Below are 25,352 nucleotides of genomic sequence, written 5' to 3' on the forward strand. Positions count from 1 at the left end.
ATTTACGCAAAATCTTTGTCGGCTTTTGCAAAATGCCATAAGGCATAAAAATGATACTTCAGAATACGAACATCACATCTGTGACTATCCTAGAATTTGTCGCCATCGATTCTAAATGAGAATTCGTTATGGTGTGACATTTATATAAACCGATCTAGGAAAATACATTCGAAACTATTTTTTAACAAAATCAAGTACCATTAATTATTTTTTAATTATTTAATTTTATATGAAAAAAAATATATAATAACGATTTCTGTTAGAAGAATATACTATCAAAAATATAATAAATCCCTTTTGGTGCCCTAAAATATTCAAAGATGTCAGTAAGAGTCTGTTGAAGTCCCCGATAAGCATGTGGTATTATAACTTGACCACGTGACCACGCTGCAGCGCTCGACATGCGTGTTAACCATAGGACGCCTACGCGCATATTGAAATTGAACCGAGTTACTCGTTCTATCTCAGTTTGCGAAACACCATATCACTATCTCTCTCACTCTCGTCACTTAACACGCGAGAGAGCGAAAGAGGAAGTATCTCACTGCTTGCGCTCGAAAGAGCAGCTTTGACTTCGGTCCCTTTGACTCCTACAATGTTCGGAAGCGCTCGAAGCTTTACTTTACCTCCCGTTCTCGGTAACCTCGGACAACTTCCGAGAGATTTTAGATCGGCCAGAACCGAATTCGACCGAAGTAATCCTCTATATTCTCTGTCCTTGGCCAGCCTTGGCCAACTTCCTGAGAATTTCTGATTTAGAATCTGGGACGTCATTTCAGCTTTTTCCAGCGGGGCAAAAGTTCATCAGTCAGTGGTCGTAAATGATCAATTTTATATTATTTTATATATATAAATGGATCGATTCGCTGATTCTATATATTTATGTATTGGTTGATTGAAGTTACCGCGCTACATATATTGTTAATAAGACAATATGCAAATGTAACTTTCAATACCAAATAATTGCCGCCGCATACATTACTGTGGTACATAACTTATTTTTTCCGCTGTGATAAATTTTATCGACTTAATAACAACTCGTTGATATAGTTATGTATCTAGAAACGCGCATGTAATCGAGCGAAAGAAATGGTAACATCATTTAGATATGTGATATGCGGTCGTAATCATTTAGACCGCAATTAAATGTTTGTGTACTGTTTGAACTGTAAAAATACAAATTCAATCAGCCGATATGACGTTAACATCCGGCGACGATAATACACGGATACATTGATTTTGTTACAATCTGACTAATTGTGGAATATATGTAGTTATAAGATTAATTGTCAGTAATCATCTTAATATGCTGAAATTGCTTCATTTCAATTGCTTATTGCTATGAAAAGTAGCATAGTAACCCACTTATTCAAAATAATTGTATAGCATGCTTCTTTCAAATGCTTGTTGGCCTTAAAGCGATGTCAATATTTATTTTAATGAAAATTAAATATGTTCAAGATATTTATTTTATTGAATTCGAAAAATGCATTATGTCAATGATATCGCAATAGCCATAGACACGCGTCAAGTATCTGCACATTTGAGTGTTATATTTTTAGATGAGAACAAAACTACGTGTAAAAACATAAGAAGTACTCTCAATATGAGGAAATACAAATACTATTCATATATACTGAGATTTTGGGGCTTGAGCTACAAATTTGTGTGGAATGTGGCTAGACTTGACCTCCTACGCGAAAACTATTAAATACTGCGGTATGAATATCTGAAATCGCATCAACATGTATACCTGAAAAATTACAGCAAATTTGTATATAGCCCGGATATTATTAGTGCAATTTTACTGAAAAGAAAACGCGACACTTGTCGCAAAATACTTTTTTTTGGTATAATTTATTTAAAACTCTTTACTTTTATTATTTTATATTAATATTCTATATAATGAAAATATAAATATTTATATTTAGATTAAAACCTTATTATATTTAGACCATTATTCTTTTTTATAGACAGATTTACCCAATGCGTCATGATGGACTTGATACAAAAAAATCAACATTTCATATAAATACATATACATACACTAACACACATATTATTATTATAAATACACCGAAATTTTTAATTATACCACTAATTTAAAAGCGATTGTGGTGCAAGATGCCGCATTAATTGTTCCAACTCCACATATCTATCGCCGAAAACATCCTTGCGTTTGGCAAGCTCGTGTAAGAGGAGCGTTCTCAGGCGCTATTTCAAAAAGTTCTTCAAAGAATTTTATCCTAAAAAACGGATATGACCAACTTCACAACTTAACTTCTAAAACAATTAATTTTACTCTATATTTAATCATTTATATTTTATGTACTATTATATAAAAGTTTTCTGATCTACACTACATAATCACTAATAGTAAATGAGTTACAGTAATGATAACTAGATCAGTCTGAAGGGCTTTTTGAGCCGTCTTTTTAAGTAGTCCATATTGAGGAGTTTGATGCCTCGATGTTGACGTGCCTCGTTTTTTGTTTAGCAGCAAAAAAAACTGACGACGTCTTCGACACCTAGATCACGATATACGTATCCATTGAGAATATACTACGCAGCATTCACAATGCTTAGTAACACTTTATTTTATTATTTTTAATAATTTTAATGTGGCACTATTTGGCACACGCCCAGAGTTGTATGACATATACCCAAACTGGTTTCAGGATTTGATTGTATGTCTTGATTTTATTCTATATTGATAGTTTATATTTTATTTCAAGTTCTTCTTTTTATTTTTCATATGCTCCTTTCACCGTAGTTTAGTGTTCAAGGTTATGCCAAGATATGTAGCTGTATTTATAAATAGAATAGTATTGCCGTGTACCGATTTCAATTTACTATCGCGATCATATCAGTGGCTTTTTGCAGTTTTTCTGTAGTATTCACTATTTCTCTATTTGTGGCAAATCACACTTAAGCTATTTTTTTTTAAATTCTAAATAATCTGTTAAAAAATGGACGATTCAAGTAATTCTACAGATGCTTCGGTAGTATGCTGTCTATTTTTTTAATTAAGTCTCTGTGCCATATTTGAGGCCGCTCTGAACTAGTAAGTCATACAGAACGCGAATCGGAAATAAATTGTTTAAATGATATGCGCTCATCGCAAACTTCAGCAACGTGCATATGAAATCTACAACCCTGCTCGAACGTCACGGAAGTATTTCTGCTTAAAACACTTCCGCATATACTTTAAAATAATTGCGCAGGGCTTATAGAATATATAAGAAGGTGATACGTGGCGATGCATAGAGGCAGCCGGTTGTCTAGCGACAACCTCCTCAGTGACTCCAGGTTTTTTTAAATAAAGCTAATCCGCACTTGTGCATTTTTTGTTTAATACATATAAAAAGCAGTTCATTATTAGATATATTTCAATACCTAATATGTACGGCTTGGCCCGATTTTAATTATTCATCCGTGAGATTAGGAAAATGTAGGTAAACCTAATCTGTGATCATTTGATCGATATTATAATTATATACTAATCGATAATTCCGATCCCTCAGACACGATATAAATTGAAAAGCATTAAGATTCGAACCCTTTGTTGAAAACAAGGAAGAGCAGATAATTTAAATTGGATCCCTGCGGTACTCCAAAACGAGCTATATTAATATAGCGCTGACAAAACCGCATAAAAATAACTTCATGATAAACTTTAATGACTTTGAAGACGATTTTTCGTTTTTTTATGATTTGAGTTAATAAAATGATAATATTTAATAATAATATTATCTATAGTCCGAACGACGACGGTGAGCATTTGACATACTTTTTAAATGTAGATATTATATTCAAGGAATTGAAATTAAAATAAAATATTATATTTGTTTATTTGAGTCTGGACGTAAAAATCATATTCCGTCACTCGCCTGAATACCTAGTTTTAAATATATTTTAATATAATATTCGTTCAACCGAATTCGAATGCGTTACATAAAATTATAAATTTCGCAATGTTAATTGCAAAGATCTGATTTATCGCCGATTGTGTCTCCGTTCTCCGCTTTCGCTGTCTTCATCTCTTTTGTCTTCAGCCATCCGACCGTTCTTTTTATCGGTTCCGTTGCCGAAATTTGGCGAATTTCACGGCTGAGATGCGCGAGGGTCTTCTTACGAAAACGAAACAATGCTACACATCGAAGACGAGCTGTGTGTATATTTAAATAATAAAGGACCGAGAACAATCGAGATGACCGGAAGAAGATGATATGCAAATCAGTTTTCATAATGATACCTCCTCCGCCATTCTACTGACCGTGTTTTGATTAGATGATTAGACGGACAATAAGTTCTAATTATACGGACGGCTTGAAACGTGACCGCGGAATTGAAGATTCCAATAAGGGTCATTCATTCGAGCTGTATCAGCTCAACAAATTAGCAACAAGGTCTTCATTATTTTTAAGAATTGAAACCTCGTTTCCCGTCGAAAGAGGCAGCTGTCCCTGGTGTGAGCAGGTGGAACGAAATTGCACAACTGCATATATAATGCGGTAATAAAATAACTTTTATATTTCGTTGGGATAATAAATTAAACCGTAAATTAATTCACTACAGCGATAATAATATTTGAAAATGGTTTTAATCTATCAGCTCTTTAATCCTATTGGTAGATAAAATGCTTATCGCAATCTATCACAAAAGATATTGAATACAGTGAAGGCTAGCAAATCAGTTTATTGTCGCATTCTCTATGCAAACATAGATTCTGCTTGCTAATATGTATATATTAGTATTTTAAATCATTAAGATGACTAAACCGAGCAACTGGAGGTCTAAAACTAGAATTATTAGGGTAATTATTATATAATATTTTTTTTTTAATTTATGCTATTCTTTTGACAATGAGTGATATTTATAAATATGTAATAAACTTGGTTAATAAGAACAGTGGATTCTTCCTTTACTTGTAATATTTTTTATTGTAATGCTAGCTTACATATCTTAAATATATATTATGCTGTTACATAATTAGTAGTTTGTTACGTATTAGACCATTGCTAATGGACCGGTGGGTAAGAGCTTGATATAAGGGCGGCTAACACATCCGGGATGCTTTCAATTCTGAAGTAAACGTTCAATATTCTCTAAGGAAGTGTCTGAGGATGTGATAGCTGGTTGCCTGCATTCCTGTATTTATCCTCAATTTTGTTTTGCATCATTAGGTGATTAACGATTAAGCTGATTGCAGCTATATTACGATCGGCTGTTTGATTGGCAATCTCAAATTTATTTGTTATGGTCTTAAGATATTTCAGACTCATTACGGGTACTTTGACTAAATCTGCAAAATAAATTTCTCATGGTGGTGTCCAATTTTAACAAAAAATATGTTTTTTTTTTGCCTTGATATTCTACGAATATTTAAAATATGATAAATTTTCCAACCATAATAGTTTTGTAACAAACAATATTTTTGGCGCTGTTGTAATTCATTTTTAAGTATTAATTTTAATCAAAATTTTAATTTGACGGTTGAAGCTTAAGAATTCCCCTCCCCCCCAATGCAATTCTAAATTTATCTGTATTCTGTAAATAAAATTGATTTAAATCAGGAATCAAGAAATAATTCAATATAATTGTAAATATTTTTTATAATATATTTATTTTTGCTATCAGCACTCAAATATAATTATTGTAAACAATTCCTTCTGATTTCTATTATAGTAAATATCAAAGTTTTATTTAAATAATTATACACCTATACATTTTAAATCTATTATTTAAAGAAAAAATATTTAATGCGATTTATTTTCGGTCTACAGCCATTATTAAATTTCATAAAATATATATTATTGTTTTAAAGATTAAATCATATGTGTATATATAATACAATATTACATACATACGTTGTTGATAACAATTACACATGCATAGGTAATTAATATTAAATTTATTAATGCATTGATATTTTAAAAATTAAATTTATAGAAAAAAACAGCAATGATAAATTACCTTTTTAATAAATTTGGCTTTGGAATTTAATTTTTTTATGTATGTAATGTAATGTAATGGATATAAAGCAATGTGGGTATTAAAATATAAATGTATAATGTATTTTGCTTTTTTATATCTATCATTATATATTATGTGTATATGAATATTAAATTAAATATTAACAATTATTAATCGGTTTTAATTTTCTATTAAAACGTTTTTATTAAATACTATTTAAGCAAAATACTAAAATCAAATATTTTAATTTATAATATACGTATATAATATAAATTATATCTCTGTGTCAGTATATAATAGTGGAAAAAAATTACCGGGAACCGAACCGTGTGTATCATAAAATTCCCCATCGAGGTCGACGATATACCGTTACATTATAATTAGAATCCATTACTATTTGTCTCTCAGCCATACACCGCGGGGATGTTACCTTGCAAAAAAAAAAAAAAATATTAGCCATTTCATTTGTATTATATAATAATACTCTTTTCTTATAATAAATACAAATGTTTTATTGCTTTTGTAAACAACAATTAGTAGGAGCACATTTAATAATGACTATAATAATTATATTTATTTAAAAAAACGTTGAAATTCTACGCAAAATTAAAAAAATCAGATACATTAGTAGTAAAATTATGGAATGAAGTAAGTGGTGTTGTAGGTTATTTATAACTTTTTGTCAAAAATAATAATAAATGCATTTAGCCAACTATACTATTAATAAAATTATCGTATGTATCATTCACCATGTTAAGAGCGGATACGAGTGCTTATATCTTCTAACTTTATGGTTTGTCTTGATGGTTTATGGCACTCCATGGCTCTTTAGTAATTAAATACGTTTGAAGCTAAATGTTTCAGGGATCTTTGCATGAGTCGTAAAAATGGAATGCTCATATATCTATATTCTGCCATCTATTTATATAGACTGCTTCGATCGTTTATGGCAGTCGATCTCTCGGCGTGATAATTCGTATTAACCCAAATAACAGGATCATACATCCCGGATGACAAAGGCGTCTCGCCTCAGCGTGGTCTTTAGAAAGTAAAAGCATGAATATGAATTTTGCCAAGATTGGAGAAGAAGAGCCGCGAAAGTGAAAGGCGATAGATGCAATATTCGGTATAATTGATAATGTGAGAAGATGGGACAGCGATTTAATATCGATTTGTATGAATGGGCAAGAATGCGGTGTGAAACTCCGAAAGAAGAGGTCTTCCAAAAATGATGTCGCTTTCCAATTATCGATCTCCGTTTAGGAGAAGAATGATAACGACGGATTTTCGTCGTCGATCTGGTTTCACTGATTTATTGGTTTTAAAAAATGGATCAAGGTTCGCTCGACTGCAATTTTCAGTATAGACAAACTTGTTTTTCCTCGGTTTTAATTTGACTTCTGAGGGCAATTATTGATTTAATGATACAAGAATTTATATAAATACAAAACTGGTTTTGATAGGAAGTTGGCGATAGCGCCAAGGACGTTCGGGGAAAAATGATCCTTCATTTAACCGATGCACGCAAAAAAATTTGTATGTGAAGTATGACGCCAGCGTGTTAAGTCATTCCTTGGCAGAGGTCGCGACTCTCACGTCTTCGGATTTTTTGATCGTGGAATGAATCACTAAGTCGTGATGATGACCACACTTACGTTTTTAAGAATCTTCTATTGGAGTACATTTTTTCGTCTCATACGCATATAGACACTAAAACGTGTTTGGTGTGGTATGAAATTTCGATTATGAAATTCTTGTGAATATTAGATTCACCATAAATGAGAAAAATACTGCATGTATTTGGAAGGCTTGTATTCTATAATATATGATGACGAAAACTATCCTACATACGCAGTAAGGAAGAAAATATATTTTTTTTTTAAATAAACGCCATAGTTCATTTCCTTTTTTGGAGTAAGAATCTCGGTTCAAATATTTAAAAAAATTAATTACATTCATTTTTATTTGCACTGTTTCTGCGAGATTGTCCTCTTTTGATCACACGTGATTTAGCAGCTGCACGCGTAGACGAAGGGTCAATTTGCTATAGGAGAATAACTTCTTTCTTATTGAATCCACTGCGGTACAATTTATTTAATCACAAAAATATGCTTCTTACTTATTATTTATATATCATCTATTTAGGGTATACGCTGTACCCGTTGCAGATGTTGGGACCACTATCTGAAAAAAACCCACCCATGCAATGACAAAAAACGAATTTTTCGCTTTTTCTTAACATATTTTTAATCGCACGGAAAGGTTCTTAACATATTTTTAATCGCACGGAATTTATTCTTGTTTTTTTTTTTAATACTTTGATGTATGAAACACTAAATATATTTATGTATGTACATAAATTAAAATTACTTACATATTTATATACTTGATGTTTGGTTATATTTGTCCATCGTATGATATTTCTTTAAGCAATCTTCCATATGAAAATATGAGTTTTTAAACATCCCCTTTATTTTTTTTAATCATAATATATAAGTTTTTTATATAGGAATAGTACATATTTGATAAGTCACATCTAGTCTACACCGTAACGATTTTTTTTGTCCTTCCATGCAAATACTTTAATATTATTATTCGTTCATTTATGTTATAACTTCTTCATTGCATATTTTTATTGCTTGTGTTAGACCTAACTAACTATTACATATCATTTTTGGAAAAGTAAATTATCAGCAAATAATATAATCGTGTAGTGTTGGCAAGGTGATCCAATTCGAGTTTTATATGTTGGCAGCACTGTAAATCAGACAGCTGTCAATAATGACGCGTGTTCTAAGTGTTCCAGCTAGTTCTATTCAGATTCATAGTATTCAGTCGTCATCGCATTGGAAACGCTCGGTAATCTAGCGTTCATACTACAACTTTTATAATAATATTAAAAATTAAACGAGGAACATATAAACCAAATTTCCGCCGTCACAGTGGGAAGCAATGACGTCCCTTAAAAACACTAAGGCTTGTATGAAATTTGAACCCAGGTCTCTTAGTTATTAATCATTTTATTTTAAAAATATGTTCATGACATTTCAGTTTATTTTAAGCTTTTTTCATATTCCTACTCATAGTATTAAATTAAATGGCATGCATTATTCTGACCAAATTTAAAGGGGGGGGGGGTGTAACTGGCCGCCAATATCATGCGATTTATCGCCGTTGGAGAACCTAAAACTCAAAATTACCGAGTTATAGTCGAGATGTCGCCCGAAATGTACAAAAAGTCTCAAACTCCTCAAATAATGTCCCTGTTGTCATCTAACCACTGCCTTTTATTTCGCAATGAATCCACTTCTCATCTTCAGTAACAATTCGACTCTAAAGTAAGTCTTTCTGTTCTAGAATCATTAATTATTGGCATGTTGAAATTCACTGCGCAAGCTTTTCCTCAGATTATTTGTGAATTTATGTAGGCAACACGTTGAGCTTTAGTGTTAGCTTCTGTATCGTTAATCTCGGACCTGTTTTTCTGACAGCCCTAAATCCTCACTATCAACCATCCCTTACATAGATATTCAATGTCAAAATTTTCGGAACCACATTTGACACTGTCTAAATTTAATGTCATTTTTGCCCATTATATTACAAATGTTTTTAACTCCTATTGTCGCATTATGGCCGAGTTGAAAGTTATAAAGCATAATGTAGCTTATCTGAGATTATTTTATCTCCACTGCCATTGTTGATTTAGGGTTGTAAATACCGAAACAAAAAATATTCCGATACTAAATAGCATCATTGAAACGATTACTGTTAAAAAACACTGAAAGAATGTTATACATTTTTGCAAATGTAAGACAAAACGTTTGACCCATTTTTTTTCGTTTCAGACACTGAGAAGAGGTATTCTTTGGAAGTGGGTGGCTCTGCTGGGAGGATGGGCGCTGTTCGCCTTGGCGCTCTTCCAGCTTCAGGCCGGACCTCTGGGCGGAGCTGGAGGACGAGCCGGCGGAGGTCGAGGTCTTCTCCAAGCGCCTTCGCTTCCTTCTCCGGCTGCCACGGCGCAACCCTTGACCATGCAGCAACCGAGAGTCGACCGAAGGCCGATGCCTTCCGAGGAATTCCTAGCTATGGAGGCGGCTAACAGACTACCGAGTCTTCCCATAGCCTATTGGGAGAAGCACAAAAACAAGCAACCGGCCAAGTTCTACAAGAACAAAACCTGCGCAGCGTTTCCTACAATATACGACCTGGAGTTCGACAATGTCTATTGGCAAACGCTGCGTTCCAGCAACGGCACTTTCCACTTCTACGGAGCCTATTACGATGTGCGTCCGAATTCGCAGTTGGGTCCGACGGTGCGCATTCTAGCGATGATCAACCGGATAGAGCCCACGATTGTCACTCACTGTCAAATTTGGTTCGAGAACCAAAACGAGCCGGTCATAGTCAAGACTTATGAATACAAATATATTTGGTATAAAAAATGGGGTAATTACAAACAAGGGATATTCCAGCCTTATCTGATAGCGTGTCAGATGCCGCCTCTGTACAGAAAAATAGCGCCGGCATCTGTTTCGGTCGTGGAACGACCGTGCGATAAAGCTACGAATAATTTGCGAGTCATATATGAAAGACCGGCCGAGAAGAAAAAGTTTGCAGTGTGCGTCAAAGGCTTAGATTTCCTACACGAAGACTTATCGGTGCGTCTAGTTGAGTGGATAGAACTGCTGGGTCTATTGGGCGCTGATAAGATCTTCTTCTACCAATTGCAAGTGCATCCGAATATAACTAAAGTGTTGCAACATTACGAGCAACGCGGTAAAGTCAACGTGACACCTCTGACTTTACCGGGTGGTCAACCTAATGCGCCCGCCTTCCAACACATGTATTTAACAAAAAAGACTAATAATAAAAGACAAAACGAATTGATACCGTACAACGATTGCTTATATAAAAACTTATATTCTTACAATTACATAGCGTTGTTAGATATAGACGAAGTGATAATGCCCGTGAACGATCCCGATTGGATAACACTAATGGATAGGATCGTTCCTACAGCTCGTTCTGCGCATACGAATCCTAGAGCGTCGTATAACGTCAGGAATGTTTACTTTTTGGACGATTTGCAACACGCACACGGCTGGTTCCAAGATATTCCGAGATATATGCATATGCTGCAACACGTGCATCGCGCCAAAAATTTCACAAAACCTTTGCAATACGTGAAATGCTTCCACGATCCGCAAAGAGTGTTGACTTTACACAATCACTTTCCGTTGGCTTGTCTAGGGCCGTGTTCTTCGTTTCCCATCAACACTTCGGACGCTCAGTTGCAGCATTATAGAGCCGATTGCGTCAAGACTCTAAAGAAAAGCTGCGAACAGTTCCGGCACGAGTCGGTGATGGACACTACGGTTTGGCGGTATAAAGACGCTTTGATTTCGAGGGTGACGGACACGTTGAGAGTACTAGGATTCTTTGGCCCCGTCGATTCTTGATGTTGCACTGATGTATTTGATACAAGACTGATTATTAAGATTGTCGCTCAACTGCTGTGCCACGTTAGGTGAGATATAAATCAACACAGTAATAAATATACCTGGGAGAGTGTCATACTTCGTGACTCTCCTTTATTAAATCTCTACTTACCTGTTTTTTTTATGATTTTAGGTTTTCGTCATTGCAATTTTTGTGATTTTGATAAAAATAATTTAATCGAGTGACTTTTAAACAATTATAAACATAAGTGTTGTAAATTATTTATTCCTTATAATGTGTTTTGTGAAAACATGTTTAATGAATCAACGTTGCAGTATTTATATAGTGATTGAAACAGAGTGTTTTAACGTGAACTATTATTATGAATAATGAAAGCAATTGTTAAAAAACCTAGTCATTTATAGACGCGTGTGTTATTTGCGAAGACTCCGGTAAAAATGTTTTGGAACTGAGTTTACCATGTTTTTATAATTAAATTAAAAACATTTTTGCTGTTCAATGTTGAATTTATGGTGCACATGTATATTTATGTATGATGTAACGAATTCTTAGAAGTTTGATAACAGTAGAACCTTGATTTGTTGTTTTAACGGAAACTAGTTAGTAATGAATTAATCTAGAACAATATATTAAAGTGTTATTTTTAAATACAATTCAACGATCACATAAGTAAATGCCTTAAATGCATAAGATATAATGACAGCTTTTCAAGTAATATTGTAGATTATAAATTAAAAATCCGTCCAGTGATTCTTAAATTAAACTTGCTGATCAGTATTATTAAAACTAACGAATAATTATATTATTTTTATAAAAAAGCAAATTAGTAGAATAGATAATCATTACTACAGAAAGTTTTAAATGTGAGACTCGATATATGCATAAAAAATCTGATCTGATAAATCTATCTACTTCGAGGCATACTAAAAGTTATCAACAATCAATCAAGGTTTAACTGTATATATTTATACTAAATAGGTATTGCTTTATATAACTTAATAGTTATATTTAATAAAGAGTGTGAGCTTTTATTTTTTGAGAAGATTTTTTTAATTCTTCCAAGAAATATAGTAAATTGTTTACGTATATTGTATATAATAAATATTTTTAATCACAAAAATATTACAAATAATATAAATGAAGTATGCATATCTAACACGACTATGTTGTTATTGTAAACTTTACAATTCAATGCCTCTTTGATATTGCATTACAAAGGTCAATACAGTCATATTATAGTAGTCGGCAGTTTTTCTTTAGCTTCAGTTGATTTTTAAAAGATCTTAGAAAAATTACCGACTACTGCTATATTATTACTGAAACTTAAGTGCCTTTTATATATTTAATGTGTATATAATGAATATGGATTTACTGAATATTTTTTTTTAATATTTTCATATCCAAAGGTGGACGATAACAGATTCAAATGTTATAGAATTAATATCCAGTCATTTTAATGTAGAACTTAGTGTCGTTCAATTTGTAAATATTTATGTAATATGCGCATATATACAATATTAATATATGTAATTGTATAACATGCTTATTTATGTTTAGTTAGCGTTTTTATCTTGTAAATACATGTATATTTATTCTCGGCTTATTTTATTACAAGACAGAAGACATGATTAAAAAATTATTGCTTATTAAAGTCAGTTAAAATTATTGTATTATTTGTACGCCTTTGGATTTTTAGTACATTATTTCTTGTACGTTTTGACTGTCTGTGCCAAATATGTATTTTATTCCTATACAATGTTTGTTTCCTCTTAGTTAATTAGTCATTGAATGTTTAAAACTACGCCAATCTATGTGCATTCCATTCTGGGTTGATTGTTTTATTTTTGGATGGTATTTAAGCGTGAATCGGAATGTTTAGGGATGATTTTTAAAGGGATGTTGTTTTTAAGTGTATAAAAAATAATAAAAAAATATTACAAATAACGTTGTTTTTTTACTTAAGGTTATTATTTTCATAACATTTTAACACTTTAACGATAGAAACAGCATAAGAGCTAAGAAAAAAAACACTAAACATATAAACTTTCACACATATCACTTACTTGTTATATGACTAAATATACATACTAAATTGACTAAATATTGAACAATGTATACATTTTAAAATAACATGTTACAACTCATAAATGAAAGCAAAATTGTATTTGTACGTATAAATGTTCGATGAATCAATAGACGTTAAGCTCAAAAGGTCATTTTATGGTACTCAGTCGCGTGTTGATTTTATATGCCATAAGTCAGGAGACAGTTTAAATTTGAGCTGAGAAGTTCTCTTACACGTTGTGTATTTATAAGATTTTTGATTTGTAAATGCTTTACCGATTAAATTGTTTGACTATTTAAGTTAGGTTAGGTTAGATAAAGTTAAGTTTTCAACAACCTCTCTCAGTATACGGGAAATGTATATACATAATATATTCATTTGAATGGCTTTCAAAGACATTTCCAATAATAAGCTATTAAAAAGTATTCTGAAAATATAACCAAGGATGTCATAAAAGTTTTATGATTTTTTTCTAGCATCCTGTATATATACCACTGCATTAATCATCGAACATAATATTAATAATACATCTTAATATTGAAGATATAATGGATACAACATTCATAATTAAAAATTCAATCCAGAGAAATATTTTGAGGCAACGTTTTAAGACACAAGTTTTTTAAGATAGATCATATTTCTTCAGCGATTCAGCGATAAGTCATTTCTAGGTTCTTTTAAACTTTTGTTTTTTAAGCAACATATCACATAAGCTTTATTATTTAAGTATACAATTGTAAATTGTATACATGTCTAATCTTCTTTTTTAAACGACGAGTTCTATAAATTGTCTTATACAGAAGCTCACATTAATAGCGTTAATAAGCTTAAGAATAAGAATAGTAACTTTGATTGTTTTCCAGAATTTAGAAGTCTACCTTCCACTAAATACATGAATTACAGTTAAAATTCCAACATTTCCAGGATAATATAGCATTTTTGAGTTTTCTATTTGCTACAGACACACAGGAGAGCACACACACAAGATAATCTGCAGTTAATCATTCGTTTCAATTCAATATGGATATTGATATACTGGAAATAAATATAATACAGCTACACAAAAAAGAAAAGGTAAGAAATATATTTAAATTTGCGCGCATGTAAAAAATTGTTTGTTACGATTATGTGTAGATAGAATATTTAAAAACACCATAGCAGTCAAAGGATTAAATCATGATCTATAATTTATAATTCTCTAGTAACCAAATACTCAAATTTATTCGAAAAAGTTCATAAAAGGTTTTGAGATACCAGTATATCAAGATATAAAGGTATCTCAAAGCATTGGGATACGATTCTCTGAGTTCTCGCAAAAAGTTGTATATCGTTAAAGCATTTTTTCAAACTTCTCAAAGGTGCTTTTTTTTAATAGGCCAACGCCCTACTTCCATGGTCGCATTAGGCTCGGGAGTTTCGGCCCATGGGCGACCGGTTATTACCCAGCCTAGCTTTCGCGCCTGCACGTTGCGCGGACAGGCGTTAGACTAGGCCTCCTTCTTTGATCGTCCGAGTGACGACCGCAGTCGGGTTGACCGTCGCGATTTAACTACTGATGGTCTCCGGCATCACTATCCATTATGGAGATGAGAGTTGGATAGGGGAAGGGGAGGGAATCTCAAAGGTGCTATTAATAATCCAACTATTCTGGAAGAATTTCAGTTTTAGTTTCCGGAACGTCTTTGAGAGTAATGATCACGTCCTCTTCTGATGCCTGTTAGAGTCAGGACAGCTCCTTAATACACTGACATTGGACATTGATCTATTTAATGTCAGCTACGAGGAGCTAGTATCATTTGATTTTAATATTTTAAACATATAAATACAAAATTATATACTTAAAATTTGGATCTAACTTCTTTATTACACTCAGAAAACCCACAACGTTTTTACTTTTGTTGTACTATGATGATCTATAGATAGTATTATATAAACCTATACCTCCATACAACATTCCCTTAGCTTTAATAATTTTCTTTTAACTAGCTATTCTAAAATTATTTCTTTTTCTAGTCTTATTACGTAAAAATACCTCGATAACACATTATTAACTTATATAAAAATACAAAAAATCTTTAACAACTTTAACCAAAATCTAACCATAACAACCCTTTGATATTTATTTTGTTCCTACGCGAAAGAGGTAAATATTTTTATCCAAAATCTGTTATCGCTTATTTTTTACATTATCAATGCCACAATTCCAAAAAATAATGTTGATTGATTATTTGAGGTTTTTGCACTCCATATGTGGTCTATATCGTCCAAATATTTTTTTATAAAGATCTGTAAAATCAAAACAGTGTCATTGAATATCCGCACATAGTTTGAATCATTGGATTGGTCTTTAACATCATTATGTCGGCTACTAAAAAAAACCTTCGGCTTATGTTCGATCGGCCTAGTGAGCCGATCTTCATGCCAAAGGGTGAAGACAACGTCGTTTTTCAAGCGACGAAAGAATATCTTGTGAGTAAATAAATATTAATTAATATATTTATGGGCACCACAGAATTTGCCAACATTCGTATCTATGCTATCTAGGGATAGAAGTATTAGATATTGTTCCTGTAGCCGACTTTTTAATCAATTAGTTTGTTCTATTGTGGGTAGTTTTTCTCACAGTTATTTTATATCCACAAACACAAATAGACAATTTTGGGTGTTCCGCTCGCGACATAAAGACATAAAATTTAGCACGAGAGAAGCATTAATTTTCACATGGATCGACTGCCTCTATAATTTATTTATTGTCATGATGAAAGCATGGCGAATTGTTTAGTACTTCAATAAATGACAGTGAGATTAGAGAATATACACATTCTCGCCCTTAACGATTGATGCCATTTGTCTCAATCACATATGTTTAAAGCTTTCACAACTATCCACGTTACATTATAGTTTTGGTGGTACAAATTAGAAGCTGGATAACTAATAGTTTATTATTTAGTAATTATCTTATCAATTGGTAAAATAAACATGCTACAATTGACATTATTTTTTGAATCAAGAAATATATCATTAGCGCAAGTATTGCTTGTTTGTGAAGTAATTAAAGCAAAAGGATGAAAAATATGTGTTATTGAAAAGCTTGTTACTAGATCATTAATGTGTTTAAACTTTTTGATAGTTACTCGAATGCGTTACAATGAGGTATATACAATCAACAACTATTAAGTAAACAGTGAGACACAGTGTAAATCAGTGAGATCTATTTTATTAATTATGTACTATTATTAAAGCTTGTAGTCAATGGGTATCACTATGCTTTGGCTCGATTGATTTTATTTTAATCGCTCGGTAACTAGCATTCCCACTGCGGCGGCGACGGCACGATTTTATTGCTTTTGACGTGGCTTTTTGACTTCTGAGAAGGGATAATTGTTTTTTGCACTCTCTTGTTGGGCTAAATTCAGTTTAAATATGGTTCATTCGATTCGATTTTTAATTTGTTTTATTAATTAATATAGCTGACATAGCTAAATACATTTAATCAAAACATACATATAATATTTATTTTTGCGGATTGTTCATGGAATATTATTATGCAAAATCACAAGTTCGTACTGTATTCCCCTGGCCGTACTCATTTTCTCATACCTTAAATTGTATTTCTAACTAACCCTTAAGTTTTCTATAAAGCGGCTCGATTTTATTGCTTTTGACGTGGACCTAAGCAGGGATGCCATTTGGTGAGGGGGAGGGGAAGGTCCTAAAACTAATTATAGTTTTAGAACTTTCATTAGGTCTGTTTTAAATATTTTTTTGTATGTAACTTGTTAAATTATTTTTGTCTAATATTATATCTTATATAGTTCATATTTTACTTTTATTATGGATATGTATTTCAATATTTCAACTCATATTGCTGCAGCCCCACCACAACAAATTCTTACTGGCCGCCACTGAATGGTGGGCTCCGAATCTAAGTCACTGACTTAGAAATTTTAAAAATTATATCGTAATTGTTATATAACTGAATTTTAATGATTTAATGATAAATAACAGAGAGATGAACTTTGTTTTTTTTTATTACTATCTATAGTTTAATATATGTTTCAATGTATTCATGTATATTGTAACTAATTTATATTACTTTACAGGCGCCACAATATGAAAACCGAATCAACACTTTGAGCAATCGGTTTGGCGAAGAAGCGTCGGACACAATTTCTTTAAAGTCCAATATTCCACATCCTAACTTAACCGTGGCTTTACAGTTGCCTCGTCAAGCTGACTTTTCTCTATTTATTCCCAAACATCAACAGGTTGCTTCCTCTTTGATTGACATATTTTTAAGTAAGTGATTTTTGTGTATAATACATATACAATGTAATAAAGTTATACTAAACCCTTTGGATGCTAAACAACGATATATCGTTGTTCGTCATTATATAAAATAAATGATGCTTGAAAAAGTTAATTTATTTGTGAACTTGTCACGCGTTAGTATGACAGTGGCATGAAACAGTTTTTGAATGAATTTAATTATACGATAATAATGTATAGAAAGAACCGATGAATATGAGAAAAAGAAGAATTTTTAAAAACATTGTCGCAAACAAAGGGTTAATATTAATCTGTTATTCAGAGGTACCGCAGAATCGACTCGATGATCTTCTAGCCGTTGTTGCTTATGTTAGGGATAGAGTAAATCCTCAAGCTTTCAATTATGCCTTGTCCGTCGCTATGCTTCACAGGTAATTTGATTTTCTTTCACTTTGTTGTATTTAAATCATCATATAAAAGAAAAAAAATATTTTATTTTATTTTCATTTGAGTGTCCTTGGAATAGAAGTAAAGATTATAGATTACTGTATTTATAATAGCAGCATAAAAAATCAATGTAAAGTATGTAACTATATAAATTAACTGAATGTTTTTATATTTATTACTCATGAAAAAATAAAAAGTTGTATAATAGTAAAACAGACAGTATATTATTATGTAATTAAATAATTATACATATATAATTTTCTAACATATTTAAAAAAAAATTGTATATATTATATATATAATTTCCCAACTGCAAGTATTCCAGTAAGATGAAGATTATTATTATTATTATTACAGGGAAGATACGCGTGACATTGACATTCCGAATTACATGGAGACTTTCCCGTCTAAGTTTATAGATTCGAGATTTGCATCAGAAGCTAGGGAAGTTAGTTTTACTTCAACTAGAGCTTCAGTGGTATGACATTTTTATTAATGACTATATTTTAAGATAGCTCTATATCATTAAAAATTTGTACAAACTTTTAGCCAGCTCCGATTATAATCCCAAGAGACTTCACAGCGTCTAATCTTGAAATTGAGCATCGTATCGCATACTTCCGTGAAGATGTCGGAGTCAATCTTCATCATTGGCATTGGCATTTGGTGTATCCATTCATGTCGGCTAGTCGTGCCATTGTAAATAAGGACAGACGCGGTGAACTCTTCTACTATATGCATCAACAAGTTCTTGCGAGGTTAATATTATTTATATATTATATTAAAGCAGTATTATAATATTGTTGTTCAAATTTATTATTAGGTATAACTGCGAACGTTTATGTAATTCTATGCAGAGAGCAATGCGTTTCAATAACTTCCGTGCTGAAATTATCGAAGGATATTTTCCAAAGCTAGACAGTTTGACTTCTGGTCGCTCTTGGCCTTCTAGACGATCTGGAATGGCTTGGAGTGATTTGAACCGATCTATTGACGCGATATCGATGAACATTTCTGACGTTGAACAATGGAAGGGTAGACTAGAAGAAGCTATTAGCACTGGAAGAGTGTTGCTGGTAAGAATCAATTCATCAAACCTAGATTTCATGTGCCATCAGCAACAATACTAATCAATCTCATTTATAGCCTGATGGTACAACACAGCCGTTGACTATCGACGCACTCGGTAACATGGTCGAAGCGAGCGAGCTAAGTCCTAACCAATCTTACTATGGAAACTTCCACAATGCTGGCCATCTATTCATGGCTTATGTGCATGATCCAGAACACAAATATTTGGTAAGTCCTATAAAATAAACATTTGAAAGATCCTTTAATTAATGCAAACTAATCAATAGGAACCGTTCGGTGTAATGGCAGACTCTGGAACAGCTTTGAGGGATCCGTTCTTCTACAGATGGCACGCTATGATCGATTACATTTTCCAAAGATTCAAATCATCGGCATTATGCCCTCCTTATACGAGAGCTGAGGTATAAATCAAAATACAAATTCAATTCGTTTTATATTTGAACCAATACAATGTTTATACATTTCAGCTCATCAATCCTAATGTGACGGTTCAAGCGGTCCAAATTACTGGAGCAGGAGGCAATAACACTTTATCAACCTTCTGGATGGATAGCGACGTCGATATGTCCAGAGGCTTGGACTTTTCTGAACGCGGACCAGTGCTCATAAGATTCAACCACTTGAACCACAGACCATTCCAATACAAGTAAATATTAATTTAATAATACATTTTATCATGTAATCAAGCTTATGTATCTACTATATATATAGAGATTAGGAATGCCAGTGTCATTCTTAAAGAATAATAGATCATTAGCCAAGTTTATAACCTTTATTTAACTCGCGACCTACTTCATGCATTATACACGAATCTGGGTGCTTTCTATAACAATTAGAATTTGGAGCAGATCTTTAAATCTATATTTTATTTATAGTGTCACTGTGAACAACACCGGTAACGCTAAATTCACAACTGTGCGGATCTTCATGGCTCCGAAGAACGACGAACGTGGTTTGCCATTACAATTGAGTGAACAGCGACTCATGTTTATCGAGATGGACAGATTTGTTACACAACGTAAGTTTTAACGTCATATTTCGATTTATTCTTTACGTTTATTAAGTGTGACATATTGTTTAAATATGCACCTTTTTTATATACTAATTTCAGATGCGTATCGTTTATATATCAACGATAAATTTATTTCTTAATCTTATGCTTTGGCAACATATTAAAAAAATATTTCTATGATTGATTATGATACATATTACTTTATGTTCAATATATTGTCGCTTTTAAACAGTCATTGCCAATTAATATTGATATAATTTCCTCAGTCCAAAGGGGAAGAAACACCATCACAAGAAATTCCAACCAATCTTCTATTACGATTCCGTTCGAGAGGACTTTCCGAGACTTAAGCAAGCGCAGCGATGGATCTGCCAATCAACAAGCCATGTTCAACTTCTGTGGCTGTGGATGGCCACAACACATGCTCGTTCCCAAAGGAACTGAAGCGGGAACACCGTATCATCTCTTTGTTATGGTTTCAAACTACGATCTGGATAGGGTGAGTAAAGATAATATATTTCTACTTAAAAACCATTCGTATCTACTTAATATTTCTCTCATTATAGGTCAATCAAAACACGGACAGTGATCCATGCACCGAAGCTTCCAGTTTCTGCGGAATCAAGGATAAACTGTACCCTGATCGCAGATCCATGGGGTATCCGTTCGACAGAGCTCCAAATCCGTTGTTGGGCAATATTTCAGATTTCCTACAGCCTAATATGAGGGTGCAGGATATCACTATTCGCCATACGAATAGAACCGAGCCAAATCCAAGGAATCCAAGCACATGAACAGAATAAATAAACAGTTTATCACAATGAAAATGGCTCTGATTATCGGTGAATGAATATGTATTTCCATTTATTTTTTAATAATTTAGTAATAAATCAACTGGCTTTAGATATATGATTTGTTTATAAGTAGACTAGATAGTTTAATGTATAATATATTAGTAATATATAAAGTTTATAATGGAAATATATTTTATTTATTTATACCTAACATTTTTTTTAATCAATTACCCAGTGTATTAATTTAATGTATTTTAAGAATTGTACTCTCTTGATCTGCTCTTGATTGCGCTCTTCTCGGTGTTTACCTTTCAACATCGGCTGACTATTTGGAATACAAATGTACTAAATACATTTCAAGATAGGGTCTTAAATCACCATACAAGCCAGGGTTTGCCCCTTCTTGAATTTGGCCAGAAAAATGCATGTCATTTAATGACATACTATGAATTTTAATGAAATCAAAGTAAGTATTAAAAATGCAACTTTTACCTTCTGAAAAAGCTGAAACGTCATCCCTGATTCTCAAATAGAAATTCTCCGAAATTATCCCTCAAAAAAAATCTAAAAAAACCGAATCTATTCCGAAAATGTCACTTCAGTGAAATCATATCGGAATACATTTTCACTAGTGGATATATATTTTTACCAAATATAATTAATCTGCCATACGCTAGTAAAATTATATGATTTCAACATTATTTATTTACATGCGATGTATGAATTTAACAGTGAATGTGTATTTTCTCGGTGAAGTTATATTTTCACTCGTGAAGTCAAATACATTTTCACTAGTAAATATACATATATTACTACTAGCGAAAATATAATTTATCTGATGGGCGCTAATACTGCTTTAAAATGTCTATGAAACTCAATTTGATAGTTGCGAAAAGTACACTTGCTTTTTAAACCAAAACCTAGCCTACACAAATCCAACTGGACCTAATGGAAGTTCTAAAATGAATTATAGTTTTAGAATAGAAACTAAGCCAACTCAACTCTCAGGGGGAAATAAACGGAAGAAGAAGTACAGACAGACGTCGCATCTCGCATATTGCTTAATAGTTAGTCTGCACTTTGATATTACACTGTTTTAAAAATATGATAGCAATCATTACCGATATTAATACGGACTTCTGATATGAGAGTATTTGTTAAAGTGTATTCAAACCCAATTTTGGTCAATTTGAGGCGCAAAGGGTGTGAGTTTGCGGCCAGAAATAGGCGCTGGAAAGCAGGTAGCAATTTATCGATCTTGATGTCAATTAAAAGGCATGAATGTGTTTATTTTTATATTATTTCAATTCTCAATTTGAATTTTATGTCGCAATAGCACGAGAGAAGCATTCATAACACTTGAATTATGCTGGCAGATGAAAATAATTCAATACAAATCATAACCTAAAATGTTGAATGATACGACTGGGAACAGAAAGCTAGAACTATATACAAATTTATGACAAAATATAGCAATCAATCATTACACAATTCTGAGTTTGTTTCTTATAGATATTGTTGTAAAGAATTTTCTACTATTTGTTAAAAAATTTACTAACTTTCAATTAAAAAATGCATAAGATGTTAACTGTAGTTTTGTATAATTTTTGAGAAGAGAATAAACACTGCAAATTATTGTAGCCAAAGTACGCAAGTTAAGGTTAAATTAATATAAAAATATCTTTAAGATAATCTATTTATTGCACATTACAAATGACTAAAAATAAACATTTGTACTATATTTGAATCGATCCCTGCAGAAAAAGCTTTAGAGAAACTATTATCAAATCGATCGATTGATGAAAGGATATATTTAGTTTTAAATAAAAATACATATTTTACATAAACATAACAATTCTTGCAAATGAAGATGATAGATATATAAAAAAGGTCAATATCCAAATGTCTTTTTTGTAATAAAGTACTTCAGTATCATAAAATAAATTTGTTTTGCTTAATCAAAATCTATTTTTATTTACTTTCTACAAGAACCGATTACTGAATTTTCAGAATGTAGTACATATGTACATACATGTTATCACAATTGAGCATTTTTTTAAGTATATGAGGAAATAAACCGCTATAATTTACATAAATTACGCTAACAATACAATACACGATTTAGACCCAATTTATGATTAAATTTTATATAAAAGTTTACAAGCCTACGTTAAAACTATAATATAAATTATTTTCAATGTGAAACATTTAGACCACCGTGGGACAATTTTTATAAATATACATATTGCACATCACAAAGCGAAAGTAAAATAAATATCAATATTTACATAAATCAATTAATTAATATTTGGCACCTGTGCATTTTATTTTTAATAATAAATACTTTTGATTATTTTTCTAATATCGCGTGTTAATAAAATTAACAAGACGTTGGGATCGAATCAGAAATTGATCTACAGGAGCAATATAATGAACTATATTATCAACTAATGATTTATTAAGAAATCGCAGGTTAATTTGAGGAATATTTCTGGTTTTTCACTGTGAACCCAATGTCCCGCTCCTTCGATGAACGTCAATTCGGCATTCGGAAATAGTTTTCTAATCCTCGGTAGTTCTTCGCGACTAAAAATAAAAAAAGAAATCACTTAGTAGAAAATGAAAAGCAGATCTAATGTTTTAATTTTTCTCAAATGCCTCAGTTATTTTTAAATGCTTATATATTTTTAAAATAGTTATATAATATTCAAAATAAATTATTAAATAAAAAAAATTATAACTACAAATAAAGACCGAAATCACGCAACTGAACATAACCCAAACCCAAACCTAATCTACCCGAATTAACCAAACCCAACTTAACCTAAAACTAATTATGGTTTAAGAATACAAACTCTCGCATATCGCTCCATAGTTAGTCTGCACTTCAATATTACACTGTTTCAAAAATATGATAGCTATCCTTATTGATATTACTACGAGCTTTATTCTGATATGAGAGTATTGGTCAAAGTATATTAAAAAAAAACAATTAACATTTCTCAGAAGTCAAAAATTTACGTCAAAAGCAATAAAATCGTGTTGGCGCCATTTCCACTGCATTATTGTTTGTATTATATTTGTTCAGTATATAAACAATTAGCTATATTAGCTAAATAAATAAATAAAAAATATAATAATTATACCTGACGTAATCTGAATCACCGCCAGCTATGAAGAGCGCATTGCCTGCATATTGCATGTTTTCAAACTCTTGCGGAAAAGAAGCAATACTCCGATCGAAGTTTTCTCTCAAAACTGGCACATTAATACGCCACACGAACTTATTCTCCGATTGCACCAAATTGGTTATGATGAAGTTTCTCACGCTTGCGTTCGGAACCGATTTAGTTAATTGAGTATCGGCGATCTTTCTGCCTTGAGACATCGGTAAGCCGTCAGGTATAGAGACGGAATTCATCGCTCTGAATATTTCAGTCATAGTGTATATATTAGGACTAGTTCTAATCGGCGATATATCGCCTATTATCACACTGGATACTAATTCGGGCTGTAAATTAAAAACAAATGTACATAAGTAACGTGCCATTTGGGTCAATAAGAATATTTAATACCTGCGTGAGTGCTAAAAGCATGACAGTTCTGCCTCCCATACTGTGACCCAGAAAGGACGCTTTCGGTATGTTTAATTTGCTCATCAATTTAACTATATCTTCAACCATGTGTCTGTAAGTATGCTCCGGGCAATGTGGACTGTCTCCGTGATTTCTCGCATCCACGGTGATCACTTTTCTTCCGGTGTTTTTGTGAATGGCTTTGCTCATACTGGTCCAGTTGTTTTTAGAGCCGAAGAGGCCATGCAGTATGATCAGAGGAGACAAATTTTCAATGTCGGACAAGGCCGTTTCGTAAGAGACATAAGCGAGGTCAACGGTTCTTATCGGTTTAGGTCGTTGAGATCGCGAATATGATCTATTCGAGCAGCCGTGATTAACTGAGACGCTCTTCAGCGTATTACTTACGACTTGGTTGACGTTATGCAGTTTCAGCATTTTATATATTATGTATTACTAATACAGTTCTAGTAACCCTGTTATCGAAGAGCGAATGTCATTTTCAAAATAGACATTGACAGCCAGCTGATAATTTTTAAACCTAAGACCATATTTTTCGACCATGTCCTGTAATTTAATCATTTAATCAAAAAATATTTTTAAATATTATTATTTTATTACCGTACATATTTTTATAACACAGTCACTAATAGCGAACACGT

At 32.3% G+C, this 25,352-nt stretch overlaps 3 protein-coding genes across 4 annotated transcripts in view; 2 read left to right on the top strand and 1 right to left on the bottom strand.

Annotated features, from left to right (window-relative positions):
* LOC148232609 (uncharacterized) overlaps positions 1 to 13,377 on the top strand; it is a 54,892-nt gene extending 41,515 nt beyond the window's left edge. Inside the window, exons 1-3 of one of the 2 annotated variants that reach the window (XM_088193077.1) lie at positions 4,731 to 4,816; positions 9,822 to 11,503; positions 11,608 to 13,377. In XM_088193077.1, the coding sequence (XP_088049203.1) occupies positions 4,772 to 4,816; positions 9,822 to 11,435 (1,659 nt within the window). In that variant the 5' untranslated portion in view covers positions 4,731 to 4,771 and the 3' untranslated portion in view covers positions 11,436 to 11,503; positions 11,608 to 13,377. Of the gene's footprint in view, positions 1 to 4,730; positions 4,817 to 9,821; positions 11,504 to 11,607 lie in introns of those variants that run through there. The other variant, XM_088193078.1, reaches the window with a different exon arrangement.
* Positions 13,378 to 15,803: 2,426 nt separating this feature from the next.
* LOC148232610 (phenoloxidase subunit 2-like) lies at positions 15,804 to 21,326 on the top strand. The gene is made up of 12 exons (XM_088191813.1): positions 15,804 to 15,970; positions 17,605 to 17,800; positions 18,093 to 18,201; positions 18,575 to 18,695; positions 18,767 to 18,975; positions 19,041 to 19,293; positions 19,364 to 19,516; positions 19,576 to 19,710; positions 19,777 to 19,955; positions 20,185 to 20,327; positions 20,588 to 20,820; positions 20,888 to 21,326. The coding sequence occupies exons 1-12, from the start codon at positions 15,860 to 15,862 to the stop codon at positions 21,113 to 21,115; spliced, it is 2,070 nt and encodes a 689-aa protein (XP_088047939.1). The 5' UTR covers positions 15,804 to 15,859; the 3' UTR covers positions 21,116 to 21,326.
* A 1,471-nt stretch (positions 21,327 to 22,797) lies between these two features.
* LOC148232611 (sn-1-specific diacylglycerol lipase ABHD11-like) lies at positions 22,798 to 25,270 on the bottom strand. Its single transcript, XM_088191814.1, has 3 exons — positions 24,691 to 25,270; positions 24,262 to 24,626; positions 22,798 to 23,701 (listed from the first exon to the last, which is right to left on the bottom strand). Exons 1-3 carry the CDS (start codon positions 25,126 to 25,128, stop codon positions 23,563 to 23,565), a joined length of 942 nt encoding a protein of 313 aa, XP_088047940.1. The 5' UTR covers positions 25,129 to 25,270; the 3' UTR covers positions 22,798 to 23,562.
* Between the last annotated feature and the right edge of the window lie 82 nt (positions 25,271 to 25,352).

The sequence above is a fragment of the Plectrocnemia conspersa genome, unplaced genomic scaffold (assembly GCF_051122295.1).
Source record: "Plectrocnemia conspersa isolate PC_06_02 unplaced genomic scaffold, ASM5112229v1 ptg000009l, whole genome shotgun sequence".
NCBI classification, from domain to species: Eukaryota; Metazoa; Arthropoda; class Insecta; order Trichoptera; family Polycentropodidae; genus Plectrocnemia; species Plectrocnemia conspersa.

What these genes read in the sequence shown, in the direction of transcription:
- LOC148232610 (XM_088191813.1), top strand. Translation starts at nt 15,860, where the DNA reads ATGTCGGCTACTAAAAAAAACCTTCGGCTTATGTTCGATCGGCCTAGT. An exon ending in TTTGATTGACATATTTTTAA is followed by an intron (nt 17,801 to 18,092) that starts GTAAGTGATTTT and finishes TCTGTTATTCAG; the next exon opens with AGGTACCGCAGAATCGACTC. An exon ending in GGACAGATTTGTTACACAAC is followed by an intron (nt 20,328 to 20,587) that starts GTAAGTTTTAAC and finishes TAATTTCCTCAG; the next exon opens with TCCAAAGGGGAAGAAACACC.
- LOC148232611 (XM_088191814.1), bottom strand. Translation starts at nt 25,128, where the DNA reads ATGCTGAAACTGCATAACGTCAACCAAGTCGTAAGTAATACGCTGAAG. An exon ending in TGCTTTTAGCACTCACGCAG is followed by an intron (nt 24,627 to 24,690) that starts GTATTAAATATT and finishes TTTAATTTACAG; the next exon opens with CCCGAATTAGTATCCAGTGT. An exon ending in GGTGATTCAGATTACGTCAG is followed by an intron (nt 23,702 to 24,261) that starts GTATAATTATTA and finishes TTTTATTTTTAG; the next exon opens with TCGCGAAGAACTACCGAGGA.